The 27,122-nt window shown below is 37.5% G+C and overlaps 3 protein-coding genes across 4 annotated transcripts in view; all 3 read right to left on the reverse strand.

Moving 5' to 3' along the window:
• ryr2b (ryanodine receptor 2b (cardiac)) overlaps nucleotides 1–1,611 on the reverse strand; it is a 46,854-nt gene extending 45,243 nt beyond the window's left edge. The window contains 3 exon segments of the mRNA XM_056767874.1: nucleotides 36–140; nucleotides 294–410; nucleotides 1,490–1,611. Coding sequence (XP_056623852.1) covers nucleotides 36–140; nucleotides 294–410; nucleotides 1,490–1,534 — 267 coding nt within the window. The 5' untranslated portion in view covers nucleotides 1,535–1,611.
• An 861-nt stretch (nucleotides 1,612–2,472) lies between these two features.
• On the reverse strand, nucleotides 2,473–15,303 carry actn2b (actinin, alpha 2b). Its single transcript, XM_056767223.1, has 21 exons — nucleotides 15,051–15,303; nucleotides 12,513–12,627; nucleotides 12,300–12,419; nucleotides 12,082–12,168; nucleotides 11,867–11,954; nucleotides 11,628–11,706; nucleotides 10,186–10,267; nucleotides 9,077–9,162; nucleotides 8,882–8,974; nucleotides 8,550–8,780; nucleotides 8,087–8,234; nucleotides 7,831–7,981; nucleotides 6,642–6,750; nucleotides 6,407–6,547; nucleotides 6,093–6,275; nucleotides 5,852–5,986; nucleotides 5,552–5,731; nucleotides 5,256–5,402; nucleotides 4,135–4,200; nucleotides 3,684–3,842; nucleotides 2,473–3,503 (listed from the first exon to the last, which is right to left on the reverse strand). The coding sequence occupies exons 1-21, from the start codon at nucleotides 15,174–15,176 to the stop codon at nucleotides 3,345–3,347; spliced, it is 2,685 nt and encodes an 894-aa protein (XP_056623201.1). The 5' UTR covers nucleotides 15,177–15,303; the 3' UTR covers nucleotides 2,473–3,344.
• Nucleotides 15,304–16,637: 1,334 nt separating this feature from the next.
• p4ha1b (prolyl 4-hydroxylase, alpha polypeptide I b) lies at nucleotides 16,638–24,631 on the reverse strand. Of its 2 annotated transcripts, none has more exons than XM_056767225.1 (15): nucleotides 24,449–24,631; nucleotides 22,645–22,721; nucleotides 22,325–22,421; nucleotides 21,927–22,078; nucleotides 21,666–21,803; nucleotides 21,290–21,529; nucleotides 20,863–21,077; nucleotides 20,596–20,772; nucleotides 19,496–19,566; nucleotides 18,400–18,499; nucleotides 18,202–18,255; nucleotides 18,001–18,066; nucleotides 17,580–17,648; nucleotides 17,403–17,499; nucleotides 16,638–17,244 (listed from the first exon to the last, which is right to left on the reverse strand). In XM_056767225.1, exons 2-15 carry the CDS (start codon nucleotides 22,718–22,720, stop codon nucleotides 17,174–17,176), a joined length of 1,623 nt encoding a protein of 540 aa, XP_056623203.1. In that variant the 5' UTR covers nucleotide 22,721; nucleotides 24,449–24,631; the 3' UTR covers nucleotides 16,638–17,173. The 2 variants fall into 2 exon arrangements, with proteins under 2 accessions (XP_056623203.1, XP_056623202.1); XM_056767224.1 differs by lacking the exon at nucleotides 19,496–19,566 and adding an exon at nucleotides 20,206–20,276.
• Nucleotides 24,632–27,122: the final 2,491 nt, after the last annotated feature.

The following is a 27,122-nucleotide window of genomic DNA, read 5'->3' on the forward strand; positions in this document are numbered from 1 at the left end:
TTCAATACTTAACTGTCTGAGCCCCCATCACTCACCCCAGCTCGCAGGTCTTCACGGTTGGCCAGCATCTCCTGTAGTGCTCGGACTGACAGACACTGGTCAAGAACAAACACGCACACGGAAAGGTCTGCTGGAACATTCTGTGAAGGAAAGGAACCCGAAGGTGTTTTTGAGGTTTGCATTATCATTATTTTGAACACGCTTTTAATCTAAAAAGTTATATTGCTCAAGCTCACAGAACCCAGGACCCTCATTTCAGAGGCGATGTACGATGTAAACTGTAAGTATCTTACCTTTGAGTTGGAGGTGGACTCTAGAAAACACAACCGGTTGCCGAAACCCTCTGCAGCTAAACAGAGTTTTTGCTGATAAGGGCCGGATAAACAACACCTCAATACCAGCTCGTCCCTCTGAAATAAACATACCACATCATAGATGAGGCGCAATGTTAAAAGTTGGCATAACATTTACATGGATTTTCTCAGTTGTCTGGCAGGAGCAAAGCACAGGTCATTGGGATTAGCTCAACAAAGATTCAAATACCTATTCGAAACATATTACAGTTAAATGCATGATCTATGTCTGAATTACAGTACTCTGGTATTAATACATGTACAAAGAAGAACAAGAGCACTGTATTAGTAACCTTATAAGGACTGAATATAAGTGTACTCTTATCAGTACGCGAATGGCGAATTCCAACACCTCTGGCTTGTCATGTCAGTGCTGTGACCAGAAGTGTCTCTCTCTCTTTCTCTCTTTCTCTCTCTTCCTATCTCTCTCTCTCTCTCTCTCTCTCTCTCTCTCACACACACACACAATTCACATAACATTTGAATGCAGTAATATTGGTACAAATAAAGTATGTGCTAAATCCTTAGTGAATGGATGCCTGTGTGCCAGAAAGGGTGCAATTCTCGGTTTATCTTTTTTGTAAAGATATGAGGTTGAGTGACAGCTCACACATCCGACATTCAGTCCTTTCACTGATAATACAAAGTAAAAACATACAACGGTGATGTGAGCCAAACTGTCTCAAATGTTTCAAATCAAGTCACCAAACACGCCAATGCACTTTGCAATCCTTAACTTTCTGTATGCATAGACAATTATCAATTGCAAAAACTGATTGATAGTTGAATTGAAATAAAACGAAAAAATAAAGCCCATAATAAGTGTTATTGTTACAAATTACATTGTAGCCTACGTGAAGCAATTCAAAACTTCATCGACGCTTTGAATCATGGCTGTGTCTGTTTACATGTATTTCACAATTTTATGCACAAAAGGCTAAGTATTTTCTACCAACCTTCTTGCAAAAAAAATAATACAACAATTTCTGAACAACGATTAAGATAACATAACATCCATCTGATATTAAATCTAATGTTATAGTTTTCATCCGCCGGAAGTTACAAATGTAGCTCAGCGTAAATGTAGCACTCAAAGAAACTTGAATAGGCTACTTAAATGACATTCTTTCACTTACTGTTCGCAGAAACTGAATTTCATCTTCCCCTTCTCCCGTATCCATGTTTAATGATATTGTTTCTCTCTGAATGTCTGATCAGGGATCGGTGCACACAAACAGAAGAGACTGGTCCACTCCGCACTCATCCAGTCGCAGGTGCTGGATACTGTCCCACCCATCATGAGATAAGATTTGATAGGGTTAAAGTTGGAAACGTGTATTCCATGTTTGGCAAACTAAGAAAATTATATAAATCTGTTTTCGTTGCAGATTATGCTACGATCTATCAAATTCCTGTTACTATTAAAAGCATTAATTTATGTACAGTTTTGTGCCTTATTCTAGTAGTATTAAAGGATGTTATAGGTTTTCATCCACCAAAAAACTACCACAATGTATCTATCATATTGTTGAAACATTTTAATACCAATGTAATTCCTGTTATAACCATTGAAATGTGAAATTATTTAAAAAAAATCTTCAGCAGGGAAAAAAGGAATATCAATAGGCATCAACAAATTAATTTACATCAAATATTTTATATACAAAAATCTATATACTTATATTAAATAATATAGAACTAAATTTGTACATTGTGACAAATTCAAATTAAGCTTTAAAATCGAAGTTGGGAGAAGGCAAATTTGGACTCCCATGAGATTTTTCTGATTTGTTCATACACAGGGGAGTGTGCTATAGGATTGGTCCCTATCTTTAAAGCCCACCCCCATCACCAAATCCTAAGCATTTCCTTTACCCTAAACTCCTCTTCTGTTTCAATTTACATATTTGGATCCTTTTATGTAATCCACAGGAAGGGATCGAGTCCCTCTCTAAAGGAAAACCAGGCAAAACAATTATACATATATCAAGACTGTGTGTTTCTGTAGCTTGGTTAATAGACAGGGTCCCACACATTGATTAAATGTAAAGCTTGAATATACTGCACGTTGCTTTGAATAAAAAGTGTCTGAGAAATGTATGACATACAGAGTCTCGGGTCATTTCACAATTAAGGTTTATTTTCTTGTCATCACAGTAAAACACTCAAATTTGTCTTTCTTGCTCATAGCAAGTCACTTTCATTTTTGTGCATTAAAATAAATTTGTGGGTAAAATGATTCAGAATGCAAAAGTACCATACATGGCAGATGTATATTGCAGATAATTTAACAAAGCAGTTCATAAGAATACCCGGTGAGTACTTTGCCATTTAAATCAGGTGTTTTAGTTATAAATATTTAGTTTCACAAGCCCATTAGTACTTTCTACAAAAGCATAAATGTCTGCAGTTCAAATGTCCTGTGAAATGAAATCTATTTGAGAATGAAACCTCTGTTTATACTGCATGAAATATTATTGTCTATGAGATTTAGGTTAATTATGTTGTAAAAGAATCTCTCAAGGTTTTCTCTCAGCATAACACTACATTCTGTATTTTTTAAAGAATACAATTATTTTATTACCACCCATAACAGATTAATTCAGGGAAAGAGAAAATAATGTAATTTGTACTATCAGTGCATCTACAGCATATTACTTTGCAATACTATTGATGTTTTATACAAATTCTTTGTTTGCTGTATGACCAAAGCTAATAGTATAGGGACAGTAAAATAATCTTACCTTAGATTTAATTGTTCATATAAGATTTAAAATAACTCTCATCCTTTCTTTGCATTGGCTGCATTTCAAATGCATTTGAATGACTAAACAAAGCCACTTCATATAAACAACTGAGAACATAGTGTTAGAACTTCATTATAATTTACTTTTCATGTTTTCATTTCTTGGTGCATTTCATCTTCCGAGTACAGAATTTACTGGACTAACAAATAAGGTATTTTAAAGGTGAAGCCAGGTGTTGATATGGTTAAAGGTCACTCTCTCCATACAGGGCCGTAGAGAAGGCGGTGTAGTCCAGGGCTCCACTCAAAGCTCCAGGTCCCGTGTATGGAGGCATTCTGCTGATGCAGTACTCTGACTGATCTGGTGGAAGCTCTCGCCTCAGCTCATCCGCCAGTATATATGGCTACACAAAGATAAAGGACACAGCACACAGTAGATAAGGCGTCTGGAAAGAGCTTTATCAGGAACTAGATATAGTGTTCCAGAGAAACCGTAGCTCTGCATTTGTGGTTAAAGAAACGGTTCACATATCTATATCAAATATCTATAGTATTTAAGGTAAACTTTTTCTTGTATAGCACACCTTGTCAGCGGCAAGGATCCTGAAGGAAGCTATGACCTGTTCCGCTGTGTCTGTGTCTGCGGTTTCCCTGGTCATGAAGTCAATGAAAGACTGGAATGACACAACGCCTATTGAGTTTGGATCAACCAGCATCATGATACGAGAAAACTCCACCTCCCCCTTTGAACACAGAAAAATACACACATTTACACACTACAATACTGGCCCGTTATTTCAGTGTGGCGAAGAGCAGTTGGTAATTTGCAATACTGTTCACAATCTTTAAAATTATCAGAGATCCTTAAGATACAGTAGCAGTAAACTTTTTGTCATTAAGAATAAAATATTTTGCTTTTTGTAGTCATACATCTGAATTGCTGGATTTATTGGAAGTCTTAGTATCTTAGACAATTTAACTTCATGTTAACTTATTTAAATATAAAATTATTTTTTTAAGTCCTCTTTAACCTACCAGATCATAGCCCATCGAGATGAGACAGGCTCTAAAGTCATCAGAATCCATTGCTCGATTCTTCTTCTGCACAGCCAAGTGTAAAGAGCAAATAGAGAGGGTTGATGATGGAGTCACAGTTGGAGAAACAAAGAAATGGTAAGTAGGAAAACAGAAAGCACCTAACACAGAAACACACGTTGACAAAAATAAACACACACATACACAAAAAACAAATATTTGAGATATTTCAAAAGCGCAGTAAATATGATGTTCAACCAGTGCAACAAACTTCATGTTGGGTTAATGGTCATGCTGAGGAGGAATGTGGTTAGTACCTGTGTATCATTTCTCACAGAGCCAAAGCTGATCCGGCCTGCTTAAAATTCATTAGAACTGAGTTTACCCTCCTCTTCCTGAGAGTGGGTTACAACAAACACACACACAGACACACAGACATGCACAAAAAGTGAAACGGATTGCCATTATTTTGCTTTAAAATAAAATCATCACATCAAATTATGCTATTGTAATTTCATACGTATATATATTTAGCATATGGTGTTCCATTATAAAATGATAGTTCAACCAAAAACGAAAATTCATCATTAACTCCTTATCATTTCAACCCTGAATTACTTTCTTCCAGAGAACACAAAATAAAATATTTTTAAGAATGCTGTTTACTGGCACCCATTCACTTGCATTGGTTGTGTGTCCGTATAATAGAAGACAATGGGTGCAGATTCAGTTTAGGGAAACTTTCCTTAAAATAATTTATTTTGCGTACTGTGAAAAAACATCCACATTTTGAAATGACAAGAGGGTAAGTAATGACAGAATTTTCGTTTTTTGGTGAACTATCACTTTAACGTTTCCCCTCCATATTGCCACTTAAAAACGAAATACACAACAGGTCGCATCACTAAATGTGTGAAAAGGTGATAACTCTAGTCTTGTAAATAGAAGTGTGCACAAACACAGGTAATTATAGCAAAAGTGTGTGTCTCAGTTAACAAAAATATAAGATTTAGAAGTGTTTAGTATTTAGTATATAGTATATAAAACAAGGCTTAGTGTAGCATCTAATCACACTAAAGAAGATTTTAGTGTAGCTAATAAACAAAGACAGAGTACAGCACCCGATCAAAGTGATTGAAGGAAGATCGGAATTCATTCATCTGCTCCTGGCTGATGCCCTTTGCGTCCCGTGTCAGAATCTGAGTTTCAATTTCATTAATAGTACGAGCAATCGTAGTCAAAAGGAGCTCCCAGCCGACACGGATATGCTGCAAAGGAAACAGATACAAGATCAAGACACAAATTATGTGTTGCAATGTGATGCACCTACACGTGATTATGCACAATTGACAGATGCTTTGATCCAAAAATCAAGGTGCTATAGAACCATGAATGATGTGTGATTTTGTGTGCTTACCTCCATGGTGTAGTTAGTGTGTTTGTTGTCAAAGATAAGCGATTCTTGAATGAGTTGGTGGTCTCCCTCTAATCGGTCGATGTTAGGTTTGTAGCTGATGATGACATGCTCATACTGCTTCAGCTGGGTCATCTGATCCTCCAAAGTCCCACCAATCACCATAGCGCAAAGGCCGATCTCCTGTCATTTAAAAAACATGTAAATCAATCACTTGTTTTGCTTACTAATTCCATAATGATGAAGTTGATGTACAAAATATCATGTAAGAATTGTCTTGTTTGCTCATGCTAGGGTACCGACCTCCATCTTGGTCTGTATCCAGGGTCCAATGAGGTTGGCCTGGGCAGCAAACTGCCGTCTGAGCCTCTCATTGGCATGCTGTCGTGCTAACTCCTCCTGCAGCGCACTGTCACGCTGGGGAACCAACTTCTTCACCTGAAGGAAAAAACAGTACACAATCAAATTAAATTATATCTTTTTTGTTTATACATGCACAAAAAGCACTAAACACTGTCAAATATCTCCAGGTTGTGTGTTTGACCTTGTCCCACTTGGTGGCAATCTCTTCTGTAGATATGGTGCTGTAGGGGTTCTTGAGGTCTCCACGAATGCCGTAACTTTGACAGATCTTCAGAACTTCCTGCCGAATGCCGAGTATGGCCTGCCTCTCCGCATCTGCCTCGGGAAGCGTGCCTTTAAACTGGTCGTGGGCAGCTATCAGAGTCTAAACGCAAGGAAAGATGGAGCAAGTAAATTTTAGAAGACAAAACTTCTCTTTTCCTGTTGAAAAGGACAGCCAAGATTAGCTGTTTTGTGCGTCAACGTATATGCATTTCTTTGTGTGAACGTATGTACCTGGACCTCCTCGATAGTGTGCACTATAAACATATCCTGCAAGTCCTCCATGGCTCCCTCCATCCAGTTATTAAAGGGTCCAGATCTCTTGGCATATTCCAGAAACAATTGCTCCACTGTCTCTAAAAGTTTCTCTGTTCTCTGCAAAAACGAAAACACAGATTGCTTTCTTATTGGATGCTCTGATGTGTTTCAGAAGATGTCCTAGACCAAAAAAAATAAAAATCCCACAGACCTCCAATGCCTCTCTGCGTTTCTGGGTGAGCGTGCCTAGATGGTCCCATAGGTCACAAATGCTTTGACACCTTTGATTCACTGATGCCACATCATGATAGTCCAGCTCACTTTAATATAATGAACAGAGAGAGATAGACGGTGTGTGTGTTTGGTGAGAGAGAAAGAGAGAGCGTATATTACATTAAAACAGCTTTGAATAAGGGAACATGTGTCTCCCTGGGGGGGTAATAAAAAGAATTCCGGACTATTCAAATTAAACGAGTTCTTTGTTCATCTAAATGGTCGGATTCAATAATTTGGTATTTTTTGATCAACAATAAAGCTTGTCAATAACCACTGTTTTTATCACTTAATGGCTTGAATACATAACAAGACTTTTAAAACAGATTTTTTTTCATACACTTGCAGACTTTTGGGAAGTTTCAGATAGAAGCCCACTAACTGATCAAATCTGCAGACTGGCACAGACTTTCTGCGACTAGTCCAGAGCTCCAGACTGAAAATCTGGGAAAAATCGGTCTTGTAGTGTATTTTAGCCTTAAAGGGACAGTTCACACAAAACAGAAAATGTTATCATCATATATTCACCCTCATGTCATTCAAAACCTGTATATGACTCTTTATTCTATTGAACACAAAAGAAGATATTTTGACAAATGTCTCAGTTGATTTCTGTCCATACATCAGAAGTCAATGGGGCCCTAATGTTGTTGGAACGTCAACGATCTTCAAAATATATTTTGTGTTCATCATAAATCAAACAGGTTTGGATTGGGATTAGGAATTGATATGAGATGGATCATATGTTTATGATTATCATGTCACTACCATGTAGATTTCTGAATGAGGCAATGTAAAGGTCACAAGCTGTCAGTCACAGACACACACCTCCAGGGAGATAATGTATGCTAAAATAGAAAGCCAGCAATGCAAACTACTAAGCGTGTTGAAGGCACATTGTATGTATGTGTGCGATTAGCTGTAGACAGCAGTGTTAGAGATATGAAGATATCCAGTCAACAGAAACAAGACAGGTCAGTCACAAGGACAAAATAAATAATAAATCAATTACAAACAGATCAAGCTATCGAAGTCAAGCCAAACACATTTCACAGTGATATACATTCAGGGAACACAGATTTTAATGTGGACGCTCAATGCAGAAGGTTTTGGTTGAAGGTTCATACTTAAGCTCCTGAGCTATAGCAGCGATTTGCTCGACTCTGTCCTGATGAGCGGAAAGGTCACTCTCGAATGCTTCATGTTTCCGCAGCAATGCTCGGATCTCCATCAGAGATGCTGACTCATAATCCTTCTGGGTCAACATCTCCTCCTTACCTATGGCACAACGGACACAAAGCACAAGATTATTTCAAACAAAATAACAAACCTGCGATGTGGTTGATATTTCAATGACATCGGAATCAATTGGTCAGGCCTTACCTGCAGTCCAGGTCTCGTGGTTGGTGGATTTCTGTCTGAATTTCTCTGCTAGATGATCCACTCTTTGCAGTCTCCTGATTTCAGTCAACAGCCATTCTTCAAAGCCCTTCTCTGCCTGTTCCAGACCCTGCCATGCACTGGCTATATCCTACGCAAAAACACACATATTATCAAAAGATAATGTGCATTTAGACATAAGCATGTTTACTACACCGACAATATGTCAATATAATTTTCCCTTAGGGGTTGGTTTACATTTGAATTAATCTTTAGTAATTTGATTTATGTAGAAACATAAATGATCATGTAGCTAACTAGGTTAACATTGGACTTAACACTGATACATGGGTGAATGCTTCTTGTGTCGTTTATAGTTGTCAAAGTTGTTTATTAAGATACAACATAAATAAACAAAGTACAGTATTTATTTGCTTCCAAACATTCTAGATAAAGGTTCACTCACCGACACCATCTTTCCCTCTGAGGGCATAAAGGCAGGCCGATTGCTGATGCGAAGTTTGGTCTGCAGCGTGTTGAAGTTGATCTCCAGCTGACACTTCTCCTGCACTTTTGGAGGTTTGTGCATCATGCGGTAATCTCTGAAATCCTCCAGCTTCCTCTGCATCTCCGCCATGGTCTTATCCGAAACCCGGTTCTCCAGCCAAGGAACGGTACGCCGGATCCACTCCAGCAGCTAGAAAGCAAAATTCAAGGGAGGAGAAGATCATTTTTATGAGTGTGTAGTAGCCGGTAGTGATGAGTGTATGAGGAAGGTAGTACAGTGAATCTTCTTACCTCACTAGCAAGCCTTTCATAGTCCTCCATTAACTTCTCGTTTTCCTGATTCACTCCAAGGACTTTACAGATTCGGTTAGCGGCAGTTTCAGCCTGATGGAGAGAAGCAGTTAGAATGAAAGGGTGAATGAAAGAAGGGAGTAAACAACTGGATCTATCAAGATCAAGCTATTTTTCCAGCACTCACAACACTACCTGTTCAGCTCCAGCAAATGCATGATAGAAGCAAGACACATATGTCATAATGGCTCTCTCGTCAGGTTTAGGGGTGTTCAAAATGTCTAGAGGAGAAGAGAAAAGAGAAACAATAAATCAATCTCGAATGAACTCTGGGGACACATGTATCTTCTGGGCCTCTGTAAAGCTGTGTTACTGACTGGAGACATAAACTTCATCATTGCCCTTTTATCTGGCTTGTCTGTGCTACTTACAACGGTGAAGCAAAAGCCATATTTTCAAGTAATTTTAGTTAGGGTGCCATTTGAGAAGTTATAAGCATGTTCACTACACTGTTACTACACGGTCATCGTATTCATAATAATGTTTTACTCCTCGGGGTTGTGATTATATTAGAATTAGTCATTAGTTAAAGTATTTAGTCTCTTAAAGGAACAGGAACACACAATCACCCTCAAGTTGTTCCACTTTCTTTGTTCTGATGAACACAGGGAAAGATATTAAGAAGAATGCTTGTAACCAAACAGTTCTTGGCCACCACTGACCACAATAGTAGGAAGAATTCCTTATTATATTTTTTTGTTCTGTTGAACAGAAAAGTAGATAATTTGAAGAATGTAGGTAAGCTTACAGTTCTGGGGCACTTTTGACAACCATTGTCATTTTTCCTACTATAATAGTCAATGGTGGCCAAGAACTGTTGGTTCTAAATTTCTTGTTTATCAGAACAAAGAAATGTGTACAGATTTGTCACAACTTGAGGGTGATCGGCTAGAAACACATCTCTTTCGCCAACACCTGACCCCTTGATACAGACTTTTATTTATTTTCTACTTTTTCTTCCCTAAAAAAAATGACACTTGGCTTCGGATACTGTGATAGGCTAACTGAGACCAGTTGTTTTGCACTTTTGCATCGTTGTCCTTGTGTTTTTCTAACTGCTTCTGTTGTTTACCTCATTTGTAAGACGGTTTAGATAAAAGTGTCTTCTTAATAACGATGAAAGACATTTTATTTTGGGGTAAACTGTCCCTTTAACATGATTCTTCTTCTAAATTATGTTTCACTTGCTCTGCACTCTTGAACGTTCCAAGGAAATGATTAAATAATCCATGGTCATTGTTTACCTTCTGCATCCAGCATTTTGGGAATGTCCAAATGTTTTTCAGCAACGTCAAATGCCAGATTAAGGTTACCCAGAGGATCATCCTACAGAAACATGACAGAAAAAAGTAGTGTCTCAAAGAAAACCTAAATAAACTGCAAGTTAAAGACTTTTTTTCATGCAAAGGTGAGTGTCAGTATACAGGTGCCACCAAAGGGTAGGGACAAACAAAATAAATAAGGATTCAAGAATTTAATACTTTTAACCATAAAATTGAGATAAAAATAAGAGTCCAGATGTGCAACTTTTGCAGTGTATTATTCTCAAATACCAATTCATATTGCATTGTGTGTTACATACACAATGCCTAGCATGTATTTGTGGATGTCTGTCTGTATGTATTTTAAGCAGGGCTTGGGGATCAAGCTTTTGATCTCTGTAACAATAAAGCGCCACATTGCGGGAGACAAGCAGCTGCAGGCGATCCATGATGTAATAGACATCCTGATGTCTAGTACAACAAGGTCCACACTAAAGACCGGATTACCCCGTTCCAGCTCACCTGGAGCCGACAGCAACAGCTGAAAGTGGAACGGAATGTGTGTGTGCTCTCATAGTAAACTAACTGACCTGTATAAAGCTAAATACATCCTTGATCTTCCATGATCCGATCCAGCATCTCTTTAAAAACCATACCGCCCATTCACTCAGACCTGAACCAGACCACTCGGTCTGAAGAAAACTATGTCTGAGCTTTAACACCTGTATGGATCTTGATTCAATTCAGCCTGACACACAGTTTTTAGAACTCCCATTGCTGGTTTCTTAGAAAGCATCTTTAGAAACAGCTCTGGTGCTACTGGTATGTGGATCACTTTCCCAAATTCTATTCCGGGTCAGGATTATTGTAAATCCATATGGACCTCTGGGAAATGTTGTATGCGCCAGCTCTCTCTGTTTACCGCAACAACTAAAAGGCATACACGTGAAACCACATTCACTCACAACAAACAACTGCTGGCTTATTTCTAGTTAAAAACGTACAAAGATAAAATGATTTGGATAAAATAATTTTCTTTTACATACGACGGACAAACCTACTACATTACTCCAGAACTCAGTTCCAACCCTGAAACAGACTCCCAATGTGAACTTATTTCAGAAAACACCCAAAACAACGGACGCATATTTTTTCAGTTAACCACAAAAAGGACAAAATAGTTGCATGCAGTAAAAATGGAGTGTAAACAACAACAGATCAAGAATCAAGCAACATTTTCATTGGATTCCTGAGGGAGTTGATGTGAATAAGTCATTGGCACACAATAAAATGTTAGCTTAAACAAACACCAACCATTTTAGTGTGATATAATAATAGGGAGCATAAACATTTAGTGGTATTCACACTAATTTTGTGAAAGGGATGTTAGAATATCCCGGTTAATCTGAGGACATCCTCAAGACCTTGTTGAGCTTGGCGTAGTCAATAAGATCGGGTCTGTGTCTGTGGATGAGAGCGCACAGCGCCAATCCATCCTTCCAGCTTCACCGAAGACAGAGAGAATCAGGGTTATGTTGAAATTAAAGATTGAGATCTGACCATCAAACCAACCATATAACTAAAATGATATTACACTAATTTAGTTTTCTTAAAGAATATAGTTGATACTGGCTTAAAAAAATGATAAAAAATTTAGCATCACCTGACGTGAAAGTTCTGAACGTTGACATTCCTATAGGGAGCGGTCTTTCTCTGACACCACAGTAGAAGTCCTTCTTTGGCTGAGGTTTCTGAAGGAAAATAAATGAAGCATGCATCACTAATATTTAAGTTAATAAATCATCCTTTTTTTAAATACTGTTTATTAAGTAATAAAAAAAATATTTGTGACTCTTTGTGCATCGATTGATTTGGTACCTTCCACAGAGATATCCTGAATGGCGAAGCGAAGGATGATGGTCCAGATCATTCCGAGAGTCATCTTCACATTACCATCCACAATTTCTACCAAAACACCACAGCAATATCATTATTTCTCCAAAACAACAATAACACTGCTGAATTCACCCATGTCTCACCGTGTTATTTAATCTAAATGTATTCATGAATAAGAACAGGTGTGAAATAAAGCAAACCTTCAGCTCCAATAGAGACCAGTTTCACTCCTTTGCTGGTGATAAAATCAAGGGCTTTGTTGACGTTGGCTATCTTGTGAAACCGCATCTTTCCTCTGTCAGGCTTGGGTAATCTTTCACCTGTGTGGTTTGGAAAAAAGATTTCGAAGAGATGAACCGATCTGAACTTTTGATTAAGTGTTTGTAACCTAGATGTATCAAGAGTGTGTCTACCTGAGATGACTTCAAGTAGCAACATAAGTTTCAGGCCATTTCTAAAGTCGTCCTCTATGTTATCGATCTGCGTGCCAGCTTTCCTCAGGTGAGAATTACACCAGGCTGTGAATGTCTGAGAAACAGAAACATTGTTCAAAATACATTCCTCGAACGTCCTCTGTTCTACCAGACACTATGCACTGGGTTTCAAAAGGTTTCCTTTTAAAAATCTATCTATGTGGATAAAAAAAAACTTTGCTCGGTTAAAGATGCAAGAGCAAGTGAACAATTTCTTTTGTAAACTGGTTTATGCATATGTTCTAGGTTCAGTTCTTTCAGTAATGTTTGTTTGTGTGGAGATTCTGTTGGTTTTGGTATTAATGTCGGAAAGACAGAATCCTATTACAAACACAGACTACATGAGACAATAGAATGGTGATATCATTACAATACTGCCCATTGCACACTAATAATACACATGATCGCAACACTTCACTTGTACCGAGTTCATTATCCAGAAATAGAAGCACTTACTGACAAATACACCACATTGCTGAAAACTACCAGCTGCTGTACATTATACTTTGCATTATGCTCTGACTGCTGCTCTGAAACACACTTAAAAGGATTTGGGCACTCATTCATGGGCATAAACACAAATTATAACTCGACACAGCCTTACAATTATGGACAGACACAAATCTAAAGGACGAATGTTGTGATAGCCATTACCAATAAGCCAAAAATAGTAATGTTGTGAAGTGTTTCATGGAGCAAAATTTGTCTGTCCGGCTGCCCACATCTGTATTAGGTTGCACTTTCAAATCCGCCGATACCTTCGGCCAGATTTTGGACTCGATGGACTGTATTTTTAATCCCTTAAAGCGGGTTCACTACGTTACATTCATTGCTGGTCAGATGAAAGCTTTACTGTAGACTCCAGAGTGCATTCCTGCGAGGTAAGAGTGTAAATTTAGCTCTCTCTTTGCAGAGTATGCTTCTGATAAGGAACCTGATGAAGTAGCTCACATTGAGGAGAGAGATATGAGAGAGAATGCAGAATTTATCACGTTTGTGTATCATATCTGCCTTTCTGAATCAGACAGGAAAGAATTTAATTTATTCTGTAAAACTTTAGACCCTGGTAACAAGAAGATGTCCGTGTTGAGTGATGGTCTATTTTTGGCAACGAATGCTTATCAGTGAATTTAGAAGTAACAAATGAAGGTTGGTTTGACATCATCCAAGTAGGTCTGGTCACTTGAATACACTACTCATGTATAAAGGCATGCGTTGTTTTTTTCATTATATGAATTAAAAAGTTATTCTGCAATATCTTCTCATTTCTAACTTGCTGAATCACTTTCTTCCTAAGAATAAAAAACGAATCCGTACAAAGTGCACGTATGTGGTTGATATTTGGCTGTAAGAGGACTGAATCCAATCCTTAGAAGATAAAGACACAGTGAACAAGCACAAATCCACCCAGTTTGTTAAATGTCCTATATGCCAAATTAGAACACAACAATAGATGTGAATCTGTGTTTGGTTACCAACATTCTTCAAAATATCTTTTTTTAAGGTTCTGCAGAATAAAGAAAGTCACACAGATTTGAAATGACCAGATAGTGAGTAAATGATGAAAGAATTTTCTTTTGTGGGTGAACTGCCCCTTTAAATTATTAAAGGGTGGAGAGCAAAGGCTCTATGCTTGGCTAACTAAGGAGGCTACTACCTATATTTCTGAAACTACTTTAACCTATAAAACAATAGAGGTTCTGTTTCATATACAAAAGAATTTCCCACCAAGGGCACTGGATTAACCTACTATGATGCCTTTTGGTTTTAGAGTTAAAATTAGCCCCTGGATTCATTCTAATCCAAAGGACGTCATGTTGTGTTGGAAGCATCTGTTGACAGGCCGCATTCCTCTCGTATCAGACACACAGAGCCCTCTCTGCTGTGCTATTGTTAGTTCGGTACCCGCTGCATCGATCCCACAGCATGAGTAGATCCAGACCCCGCTTTGACACAGCGCCATATTAAACTCACCAAGCCGTTTGATATACAATAAAATGGTGTGTCTACAGTAGATTTCTACAGTAAACATACACACATATTGGGAATACATAGAATTGGAGGGGACAATTAAATACCCTATCAAAAAACTACAGAAATTGAAACCCAAAAAGTCTAACTGTACTGGTTTAAATGGAAAATGTAATGGTCTCAATGTATATTTACATGAAATGTGTTGAGTTTTAAGATGCTATGATATCTGGTGGATAGGAACCAATAGTCCTTGAATAAGCTCCAATAAATAAAGGAATTTTGTGGTCTTAATGGTAAACAGTTGGTCTAATCTTCTATGCATTACATCACAACAACAAAACATAATAGAAGCTCTTTAATAAATGTTTAATGACATTTCTAAATTGTTAACTGTTTTGTAAAGAATGATGTAGCGTTTGTAAATGAAAGTTTTAATGTATCGTTATTTTTAATACCAAAATCAATATAGTGCACTTTCTTGTAAGGGACCAAACTGTCTCTTACCTTTCGTTGCTGTTTTTCCCAAGCGGGATCCAGCAGTAAATCCCGATCCCAATCATCCTCCTGTAACATGTACTCGTCCTGCTCGTATCCATTATCATAAGGCACTGAGAGCTCGATCTGATTCATTTTCTTCGTTATATACTCTTGATCTAGTAGTTTATAGTAAAACTGGGATCGTTATTGTTTCAGGTGTATCTGACTTTCGTGCCTCCCGGCCGCTGTGCGCGTGCAGTAATCGTCTGACGGAGCGGAGATTTGAGCGACAGTCAATTAGTACTGAGGGGTCACATGACCGGTACGTAACCTTCTTAGTGCAAGACCCCACGCGTTGGTTAGGGGATGGAATTAGACCTGACTGCAATTTTGCAAAGATTTCCTGTAAATTGCTATTAAGTTTTAAACTTTGACAAATTCCAAAATGTCCCACCTTAACTACCCATTGAAATAACTTTTTTTAAACATTTGGGGGGGTTACCCGGACAAGGACTACTAGTCCTACATTTACATTTAGGCATTTGGCGACTTACATTGCTTTATCCAATACATTTTACATAGGTATTTGCAATCCCCTGGGCTCGAACCCACAACCTTGCGTTGTTAACGCAATGCTCTTAGTCCTACACTAAAATAAATGTTAGCTGTCTAAACTGAAACGACTTGCACTGACATCATCAATTGCAATGTTTTTTTTTAAGGCATGTTTGTAAAAACTACTTTAATGTCCTGATTTAACTGAACCCTAGTCCTGGTTGAACACATTCCCTAATCCATAATAAACTAATCCCTGTGTGTGAAACTGCCCCTTATTGTATTTATACTCTAATATACTATTTAAAAAAACATGTTTCATTCATTAATGACATACAAAATGGTTGACATTAATGACATTAAAAAACTTTGGGGTAACTTTTAAGACAACTGGTTGGGTAGAAATGGTTGCACAATTTATAAGGTTAAAATAACCCATAGTTGAGAATGTGCTATACTAACCTTTTGGTTTAATAGCAGTCATCACTGAAAAATTTAATTGTAAAGGCTTTTGTCCACATCTGTTGTAGTATGTTGATTTATAAAATAATCTGGACTAGGTCAAGATCCACCCATTCGGCTCTGCTGCAAGCACCCGCTCAGACCCCACAACACTTGCAAGTTCTTTTAACATAGACAAAATAATACATTCACAATAACCATAAAAAGCCTTACACAGCCTAAAGAAAACATTTTGAGTCAAGCATTATCTCTATATGTGACCCTGGACAACAAAACCAGTCTTATGGTTAAAAAATTTCGAAATTGAGATGTTTTCACAGTCTGAAAGCTTTCTATTGATGTATGAATTGAAACTCACGAATCTGAGAGTGCAAATACATTGACCCACACAATATATTTTTGTCTATTACTAAAAATGTTGCCATGCTACTGTCAGAGTGTTGTACTAAGTGGGTTTTGAAGCAAAATTATTTGAGTTACATACAGTATACTATGTGTGGAGAGCATTCATCTTAATCTTATTTTTGACGGAGGCGGCTATTGGATCTGAACTCTTCACATTTCCATTTGATTTCTTTGAAGCCAAACAAAAGACAGTTTAAAATGATGACATAGATTTTAATTCTGTAGAAAACAACCACGCTTCAAAAAACATTTCCACACATACAAAAGTATATTAAAAAGATCTGGGACAAATTTCATTGTCTTGAATTGGCCCCAGAAATTACTAAAAAGTATTATTTGGTACTACTGTGTAGTAGAGGTTTGCTCAAATTTTGATGTTGTTGTTAACAGGTTGCCCCTCAGGATGTAAGTGGATTCACGTTTATGGTTTCTGGAATGTTCAGTGGTTTTATGCAGAACTTAAGCAACCCTCCTAAAAAGCTAGAGTTTGAGACAAGAGAAAGTGCAAAAGCAAAATAAGGGGATAAAAAACAACCCCAAATAAATAACTAAAGTAAAACCTTCGCATATTCATGGTCCCTTGAATGCATTCTTCCCAGGATGTTTGCTATCAAAGGGGTGATACAAAGATGGTTGATGGCCTTTCACGCTTTGTAAAGACAGACATTTTATACTTAACAAAACTGACAGTGTGATGTTAAACAGAAATATGACAAATGAGAAAGTGATCATTTCGATTCAGTTAGGCCACAGGGCCGTCTGAATTCTTGTCCTCGTTCATGTATCCATTTGTTTGATACTGGAAAATAAAAATGAGAGAAAATGGAAGGGTGATTAAATGGAAGAATATTTTGAAAAAGTATAAAATGTAAATGTTTAAGAACGATTAGAGTGTATTAAATTACTGAAGGTTGCTCTTGATGCAGGAGTGTGGTAAGTGTGATCAAGCCTACTCACCCCACTTGTTGCCTACTAATACTGGACAGGCAGCATGTCTTGTGCTGTAGTCTCCTTCACCACTGGCAAAAAGGTTATACCAGAAGACCGCTGTACCCTGTCAAGATACCAATCACTGAATATGAAAAAGGCTGCACATGTTTGATGGGACAAAATATCTTTTGTTGTACGTTTTACCTTTTTGGGCCACACTGCTGCTCCTACATCTGTGAAGACAGTGGCGCCCCCTGCTGACACATCACTCATCTGCAATACAGTTAGTGCAGGATAAATCAAACTTTATGGCCCGGTTTCACAGACACAGTCTAGCTTAAGCCAGGACTATGCCTCAGTTGAAATGTCTCTTTTATGAAAAAGTCTTAATTTTTGGTCTTCATCAGAATGCAGATTCATTTTAGTCTGGGACTAGCCTTAAGACTTGTTTGTGAAACTGATCCTAAGACAAGTAACAGTAAATATATCAGTATTGTTACATAACTTCAAATAATTTTAAACTAATAAATAGTTTTCACTTATGAAATATCTATGAAATGAACCCAAACATAAATGAAGATTTTACTAAACACAAATATTGTGTGAGACGAGGCGAGTTACTCACATAAAAGAGCCATGTCGCGATTCTGTTTCCTGTGCCCAGTTCTTTAAAGGCATCTGGTTCATCTTTCTGTGTGTATACAAAACAAGTTTGAAGGGTGAGAAACACAGACACAAGCTTATGTGCCAAACAGTGTACCACTGCCATGCTGACAGGTTATGCAAAAAAAAATGGCATTTTAATCTTTTAGGACACAGAACTTACCCTTCCAAAATCAAAGTGAGGTTCATATTGACCTCCAACTCCATAATTTGCAACCTGAGATAAAAATCACAAAAGGAAAAACCAGATTGTCACCACGACATTTTCGTTCATGATAAAGTGGATTCTAGTTATATTAAGGCGTCACAATTTTAAAAGCATCGGATTGGCTAGTGGAGTCTACAAGCCCCTCCCACATACCTGCAGCTCTTCCGCAGTGTCCATTTCAAGACCTGTCACATCTTCAATACGCTGGTTAATCCTCTCAATCGTGGAATGCTCATATGCAGACAGCCAAGCACTAGGAAGCAGGTTGGCAGGTAAGGAAAATATTTAAAGTTAACTAATCAAAATATACTGCACGACACATATGACAACAAACCAGATGGCATTACATGGAGACATGGACAATTTTTTTAACATAAATGTTAAGTTACATAACGGACAAGATCAGTTTGATTTTTTAGTAAATTAGTTGAAACTAACGTTAAGATTATAATAAAGACGGAAATGCAGATAAGACCACAACGGATGGAAAAAGGAACCAAAGATGAAAGATAAAAGGCACCCCCTGCGACAAGGCCACTCCCTCGCTTTTCTATTTCAAGAACAGTTGTGGCTTTACATTCAATAAAGTAATGACGATAACAGTTTGTGAGTGTAACCCAGGCTCGAACTTTACTTTGAATACACCCAGTCTGAGACATGCATTCTCAAACACACACACACTCATAATAACTGGGAGAGGTTAAACCACTGTGGTATGGGTGGAAATATGACTGAGACAACTCAACTATGTTTAGCTCTATTAAAGGTTATTTTAGTGCATAGACTCAAGCGGCTGGCCACGCAAAGACACAATGACAACACACTTCCTGTTTGGACATTTCCAAGCCCTTCAGATAGACAAGAAGTATGAATAGACATGTAAAGCAGGAAAAATTATGTTCTTTTCAAACATACAAACTAACATTTGCTGTCAGTGTGAATATGGACAAATGGAGGTCTGCCTGCCCTAAAACATTCTGTGTTTAAAAGAAGAGGCCTTTGCCTAATAACTCTAAGTAATGTGTGTACGGTCCATGGAATATGAAAAATGTCCGATTTCCACCAAAAAAAAAAAACATTTTGAAAGCATGAATGTAAAAATGATGTCAACACTCTTGCAACATGACATTTTGAACTGACCAATCGATCTCTTGTTTTTCATTTGTGTTAAATGAAATTGAATTGGCGGTTTGATTAAAACAAGGTTAAAACTGAGTAAGTTCTCTGTTATGACCTTTTCACCCCTTACCTCTTGGAGACTCTGTATTGTGCAGTAGTGAGTTTTCCCGTAATGGGATCATGCACCGTGGCTCGCCTTAGCTATTCCCCATTTCACAAAGCAGAAGAGAGAAGAATACAAACACAGAAAACACCCCACATGGAAATAGAAGAGACAAAAGGACGGAAAGAGAGAGAGACAGATAGAGACAGAGAGGTCACTTTTAGGTGTCTTTTTCTGAACTAAAGCCATGTAAAGAGCAGGGACAGATTTGTTCACACTCTATGATGCAAAAGTCTAACTGAATGTTTATTGCCCCAGCTAAAACGTTCTCAGTGTGATACTTTATATCACAAACTACCACAAAGGGCGAAGCATTTTGCATAACAAATCACTTTTTTAACAACTGTCTCTGTGTTTACAACACTGTCCCTGTTCAATGACTGCTACTGCAATAAAAACACAGTATTGCTTCTTTCATCACCGCATGTAAAAAAACAGCAATGTACAACTCCTCAGCATAAAAACAATATTAAGAATGCATTTCAAAGCAGCTATATCGAAGTGGAATTCTCATAATTTCGTAATTGTTTGTATCTAACTTCAATAATTAAAATACTATATTAATTCTATCAATAATGTGCTCTTTTACATTGTTTCTGCTAAGGAGTTCTTGAATTCGAAAGAATTTCAAGAGCATGACGGTAATGTTGGTGATTCTCTAAATTCTCATGCCTTACCTCTTACTGATCCTGTAGGGGGCGGTTTCCAGAACGCCCGTGATGGGATTGGATATAGTAGCCCTACGGAGCTAAGGAGCCAGATATGGGGTTACACATTGCTCTGTGTTTCCCACACAGGCTCCCGTACATCAACCCCTAACTGACTTTGACTAAACCTCTATAACAGTATAATCATAGAATAGTAAACACTTCTAAACAATAGTATTTGATAATTTGATGTCTGTTTAATCCTATGGGTTGAGCTGCCAAGAAATCAATAACCAATTGTTCACATTAGCCTTTTAAATATGTGATCAATTAAACTAACAGCCAGATTAGATTTAATCTTTTTTAAAGATCTCAAAATAAAACACAGTTTAACTAAAAACTAAAAAAACAAAAACTCACTCTGGGTTTTGCAATTTCCTTCACAGTCTCAATTTCACTTTCAGAGATGATGTCATGATAACGAACAACGTGAGGACGGTCCCACTCATCTTCCATTTTTACTGGAGCCAACAGCAGTTGTGGATTGCGGTTGTTGTCAAAGTAACGGCAAAAGAGGCGGCTCTGTCTGCGGGGCGTCTACAGGAGTAAGAAACGAGAGTTTTAAACTAGAGTAAAAATAAAAGACAATGACCAAAAGTCAAGAGAAAATGTCATCTTTCTTCTCACCAGTTTCACTCCCTCTCCTCTGCACAGCATTTCATATTTCTTCCTCTCTGGCAGAGGGTCTTTGGATCGTTTCCTTTGAGCTTCACGTTTGTCCAGCACTTTCTCCTCTGATTTGTTTACCTCATTTTCCTTCTTTTCTTCCACTGCATTTCTCTGCTTCTCCAGCTGGGACTCAAAGTACTTTAGGTTCCCATTGGCTCGATTGTGATTTGGGTCTGAAATTCACACACAGTACGGTCAGTTTTTGTTATCCGATCTATCAAAAATCATTTTTTCACCCGTCTCATTTTTCAAAACCTTGTCTTTCCATTAATTCCTTATAATTTTACAATTTCAAGGGGACAAATCATAAAAAATGCCCTTTTTTCCAAAATACCTCCAAACTCTACTGTGAAGAAAAACGTCCTATAATTTGATTTCATCTTACCCAAGTTCAACATCCTCTTGGTAAGTTCGAGAGCTCGATTTAGCTCCCCCTGTTGGTAAATGGAGTAACTGAGGTAGTCCATTACTGTGACCTTGTCTATGATGGATTCCTCGCCCTCATCCAGCTGTGTGAGGGCTTGAGCCATCCAGAGCTCGGTGTGATAGTAGTCTGCTTCAGAATATGCGATCTTGCCCAGCTCAAAGCAGTCTTCCACAGTCATCTGGCTCTTATGAACAACACCTGATTTCACACCGGAAAAATGAAAAGAGAAAATCGTTTATAATCACATATAATATAAAGACTCTATCCTGCTATAAATGCATCCCTTATTTTAGACCTCAGTTACTTAAAAATGTTGACACGTGCACTCACTCACCAGGCAGGTCTCCGGTCGAAATGGTGTTGGCAGACAGCTGGTACGTGTCCTGCAGTCTAAGCAAAGCTTTGGCTGCTCCAGTCTGGTCCTCATCTGTTGGAAAAAACTGTCTCTGAGTGGTCAGATTAGAGATGAACCCTAAGAGAAGAGAGAAAACAGATCTATTAAAATCAATTTTAAACATGACACCTCTAAGATCTCATCTGACATTTTATTTACAATGAATTTGTAATTCAATTCGATGTCAGAAAACTCACTAACCATTGGTGGTGTCTTTCAGAACCAGGCTTTCCAGGTCAGCCCACTCACTGTTAAGTCTTTTCATTAGTTTGAAGGCATTGACCGGGTGTCCCAGGTATCCCTCGGGGTCCTGCGTGGCTGTGTTTGAAAGCGAATCCACCTTATCTGCCCACCTGTTGCAGACGATACACAACAGAATTAGAAACAGCTGCTGCTAAGGAGCCAGAATATTAACTAGACATTCATGAGCTGTCATCTGAAAGAAGCCCTTGAAAGTCTTTACGCATTGTGTAGTTACTGTATATAAAAAGCGTTTACAAACAATAGCAGGACACTTCCTGGGCGCATTTGTTTGCACAGCTGAGCAGGTTAACAGAATGTTTAGAGCACATGTTTTATGTGTGTCCATTTCCACTTACTGTTTGACTTGATCTAGTCTGTTCTCCTCTTGCCTGATGTATTCTTTCAGAGATGTCACCAGGTCCTTTTCGGTGTATAGTAGGTCTGTCATCTGACCTGATGATCAAAAAGTTAAATCTGGAATTAAAACTAGGTTGTCTTACAAACTTGAGTGGGCTGCTGACCGGCTAGGCCAAACCTCCCACTTACAATTGTAATATTTAAGCTATTTAGGGACATCCTGAGTTGTATGTTATGAAGGATGGATAACCTTTTAAGGAATGGACAGGATACAGAACAGAAAAAAACGATGGACATTAAAAAAAGCAATGAATCTCACCTATTGAAGTGAAGAAGTCCCTGTGGGCATAGAGGGTGTGGATGAATAAAGTCAACAGGAACCAACACCGCACCATCCTGAGACAAAGAAGAATTGGCATTTGTGATTTATAAGATATGTTGTTGCTAACTAACTATCTGCAGTAAATTGTAGTAGTTACAATAACATTTTCTCGTTCATTTCTGATGGCAATATTCAATGTTTATTTAAATAGGAAACAACAGCCAACTTTGGGATAAAGTTTATTTTTCGTGTGGATGTTGGGTGCCGTTATTTATTGTTGGCTCTAAATTTTGGCACAAATGTGGCATCCAGTGGTTAAAATGACAGAGAGGATTGTGCCAGCAATTCGGGAAACTCTCTGTGTGTTTAAGCGAAAGTGTCTTGTGTATACAAGAGGTCACGCATTCTTTTGTGAAACTTTGCCGACACACAGGAATTCTGGGGGAGGGACTCACTGTACAAATACACTGATAACCCCCAATAAATAAAGATATTCAAGCTCTGCAGGTGATTCTTTGAAAAGTGTGTCCAGAAAATCTTTAAAAACAGTACAGCTCTTACTAAATATATAATATGATCTTTAATGTGTTGCACAAAAATATCATAATCATGTAAAGAGACATATCATGGCATGTATGTTAAATCCATCTGATGCTCGAGATGTTCTCCAAAAAATGCCCTAAGGGGCCAAAAAACAACCTATTAGCTTTAACATTTGTTCTGTTTTAGGGATCCAATGTTACTCAAAAGGGGAAGGTATAGCAGAGCCTCTTATATAAACTCATGTCAAATCCATAAGTGAACGCTTTAAAGTTATGAAGGACGCAATGTGACCTTGCATGTCTCCGCATAGACATATGAATTATCATAGAGAAAAATCCTTATCACACTTTGAGAAATCTACGTTCATACAATCCATGTGCTAAAAGTTAGTTGTGAACTGCAAAACTCTATACAAATTACATAGGCCGCTTACAAACAGGTATCAATGCCACCTTATTTACTAAAATCTAAAATACTATGGTTTGTAAATCCCACTGAACAGTTTAAATAATTAACAGTGTGAATAACATACATTCTGTAGTCTTCGTTCACTTTAAACTGATAAATTACTCAGTTTAAAAAGTCAATGTGGTGGCTTGGCAACTGTGTTTCCTTTCTTTCAAGAGAGTTCGTGAGCTCGTGAGGGTCTTCCATGGAAGCCGAACGAAGTTCATTGGGTCCGGCGTAACGGAAGTGCCACGTCCTCGCCCCTCCCTCGCGCATGAATCGGCAACAGGGTGCAAGAGTTTAAAACTGACAAAAACAAAAACATCTTCAAAGTAGTTGAGTAGGATTGTCACGTCTTATCCACTTTAGGAATGTGGCACCTTATGACACGAACGCGCGCTGAACTAATGCGTTTGTGTCAACAACTACAAACACCTTCTACTATCTGATCCACGTGGAAATCGGTAAAAGACCAGATATTTATAATCGCAAAGACATAAAGGAAAACACAGCAAAGACTCGTCCCTAAAATTGTATCCGAAAGCTGACTATTACTCTGAGTGATACTTCTAGAAGAGTCAATACACATGTTATTGTATGTACACATAGCGGAAATTCCTACATGCAACTCCCCAAATTTTGCCGACTTTAAGTTATCAGTGTATACTGAACATATAATGTGTCGTCATAGCCTTGCTCTACCAATAATAATGAAATAGCACATCAAACACATTAACAAAAATAAACCCTTAATGAAATCACGCTTTAGACAGTGTAAAATAGCAAAAGTCACTTAAGCGTTTCACGTTACCTGTATTTTTTTCGAGCTGTCAAAAAGCACTAAATCGATCCAGATGTTCCTCTCCTGATGCTAGCGTGGATGTGGGACGCTTATGTTTACAATGCCTCTGGTATGCAGCTGAGCTTTATAGGAGAGCCTTCTTCTCATCTGTCCACAGAGCTACGTGCAGAGTCTCACACACTTCCAATTCAAGGAATCTGGCATTTTTGGGATGGAATAAGAACTGCGCATGCGCATTCTAAATGTAGGCTATAGCAATATGGAGCACTTAATGGATGGACCCTATATGGTCTAATGCACAGTTTTAGTTGTGTTATATTTAAGACTTAAAGTTCGCCCAAAAATAAATATACTTTCATCGTTTACCCAACTTTATGTCATTCCGAGTATTTATGACTTTCTTTTTTTCTGTAGAATGCAAAAGATGAGATTTTGATGAGAACGTTTACACAACATTGATCCCCACATTGCATGGATACACTGAAGCATTTTTCAAAATATCTTTTGTGTTCTACAGCTTCACGTTTTGAGTGACACAAGGGCTAAATTATATTTAAACTATATGTGGCCCTGGATCACAAAACCAGTCTTGAGTAGCACGGAAACATTTTTAGTAAAAGACAAAAATACATTGTATGGGTCAAAATTAACGATATTTCTTTTACACCAAAAAACATTAGGATATTAAGTAAAGATCATGTTCCATGAAGATATTTTGTAAATTTCCTACATTAAATATATAAAAACTTTATTTTTGTGAGCGGATGGACTTCAGCAGTGCCCCGATTAACAACTTCAAAGGCAATTTTCTCAATATTTTGATATTTTTGCACTCTCAGATTCCTGAGTTTTAAACCGTTGTATTTTAGCCGGATATTGTCATATTCAAACAACTCAAAAAACAGTAGAAAGCTTATTTATTCAGCTTTCAGATTTTGTAAAGATCTCAATTTAAAAAATTGACCCATAAGACTGGTTTTGTTGTCCAGGTCAGGTCCAGGCCAAATATATTACTATGTTAGGTTCCAAAACCTTTGTTTTACAAACTCCATAAATGTAAGTGTTTTTATTTTGAGAACCGTATCTGTTTCACCATTTATTTTATTTCATTCTTTTCATTTCTTTCATTCTTTTCATTTCTTTCATTCATTCTTTCATTCATTCATTCTTTTCTTTCTTTCTTTCTTTCTTTCTTTCTTTCTTTCTTTCTTTCTTTCTTAACGCTAAATTATATTTAAACTATATTAGGTTCCAAAACCTTTGTTTTACATATATACTCCAGGAATGTAAGTGTTTGTGCCATTTAAACTATACTAGAATGCCGGCATGTGTCTGTGAACCTTTATTACACGAAAATGACAAAATGGAAAGTCATTTGTTTTATAAATAGACCTTTATTAGCACTCTGTGTATATTATTACATAAAAGTATTCTTTAAAACATTACATGATCAAATAAAATTATATGTTTAATACGTTATAATCCTTTGTGGGTTTTTCCTTTTTGTATTGGTTTCCTTTTTAAGAAATGATAACTTTCGTTTTCTTGTATGTAATAATATTTCTGCCTTTTTGCTTCTGCCATTTGACTAAGAACATGTTTGGATCACTTCACATTGACTCTTATGAACATCATCTAGGTCCAACAACCCTGCTGCACCCAACAACATTCTGTGCAGTTTTTTATGTATTTCACTGTTCCAAACTTCGGATTAGTTGGTATTCCTTATTGTGTTTGTATATCTCCATGTATATCTAGTCAAGTCAAGTTTGGGTCCAGTTCATTGCATTGTCTTGTTAAGCATTTTTGTTCCTTCCTTGTACCTATTTTAGAAAGCCTTGTTTGTTTTTTGTTTTTGTTCTTGTTTGCCCCCTTGTAGGAAGTTTTTGTTTCTATTTTGAAAACTCCTTAGTTATCGTGTTTTTCCCTATTGTGGTATTTTGTCTTCATTAAAAGTCATTTTTTCTTATATGCTGTCTGCTTCTGGGTTCTGTCTCCTCTACATTCTTGACAGAGAGAATGCAGATGCATGAAAATTGTACAAAAATAGTCTTATGTCATCTATTTTTATATCCTAAAAATGCAAACACAATAACATTAGTATTGTGTTTAAACATGAATATGGACTTGTTTTCTTTGCAGTGTTCAAGATCTGCAAACATTCAAAATATATTTTTTTAAGTGATAACTTGGATTTTTATCAGTTTACATGTGTCTTGTTATGCTTTCAGCCTTTCATGTTGCTGAGGTTTGATTTTATTGAAATGCAACAGACACTGGACTGAAATGGACACAATACATCTAGAAATTCTGATTAAATTACCATTTGCAACGGTTTCTTTATTTTTTACCGCAACTGTATATAGTTAAAAAAGAATGTTATACCTGGGCTTTGGCCTTCCTCATCACAGAGCAGTATAATGGAAAACTCTTGAAGCTGAACACAACTTACCAAACAGCCCAGTTCAGGATGCACTCTGCTGATATCTGCACACATACAAGGCAGTTAGAATCAGACTAAATCATGTGTTGGACCTGTGTGTGTTTGGATGAGTAAAGTAAACACCAATTTGACCTCTCTGCTGACCGGCAGTCCAGTATAAGTATATAATATACATCATGCAGTGAGGGTTGGCTGGCTTCAGCATTGAGGAGATTGTATACTTGCTGTGGGGTCATGCAA

This window comes from Triplophysa dalaica, chromosome 15 (genome assembly GCF_015846415.1).
Source record: "Triplophysa dalaica isolate WHDGS20190420 chromosome 15, ASM1584641v1, whole genome shotgun sequence".
NCBI classification, from domain to species: Eukaryota; Metazoa; Chordata; class Actinopteri; order Cypriniformes; family Nemacheilidae; genus Triplophysa; species Triplophysa dalaica.

Coding starts and splice junctions, on each gene's coding strand:
- p4ha1b (XM_056767225.1), bottom strand. CDS start 22,720: ATGGTGCGGTGTTGGTTCCTGTTGACTTTATTCATCCACACCCTCTAT. Junction 21,530..21,665: donor TTCGACCGGAGACCTGCCTG/GTGAGTGAGTGC, acceptor GTGTGAAATCAG/GTGTTGTTCATAAGAGCCAG. Junction 17,500..17,579: donor CAGCAGTGTGGCCCAAAAAG/GTAAAACGTACA, acceptor GTATCTTGACAG/GGTACAGCGGTCTTCTGGTA.
- actn2b (XM_056767223.1), bottom strand. CDS start 15,176: ATGAATCAGATCGAGCTCTCAGTGCCTTATGATAATGGATACGAGCAG. Junction 12,628..15,050: donor GGGAAAAACAGCAACGAAAG/GTAAGAGACAGT, acceptor TCTGTTTCTCAG/ACATTCACAGCCTGGTGTAA. Junction 3,504..3,683: donor GGATCCTTGCCGCTGACAAG/GTGTGCTATACA, acceptor ATCTTTGTGTAG/CCATATATACTGGCGGATGA.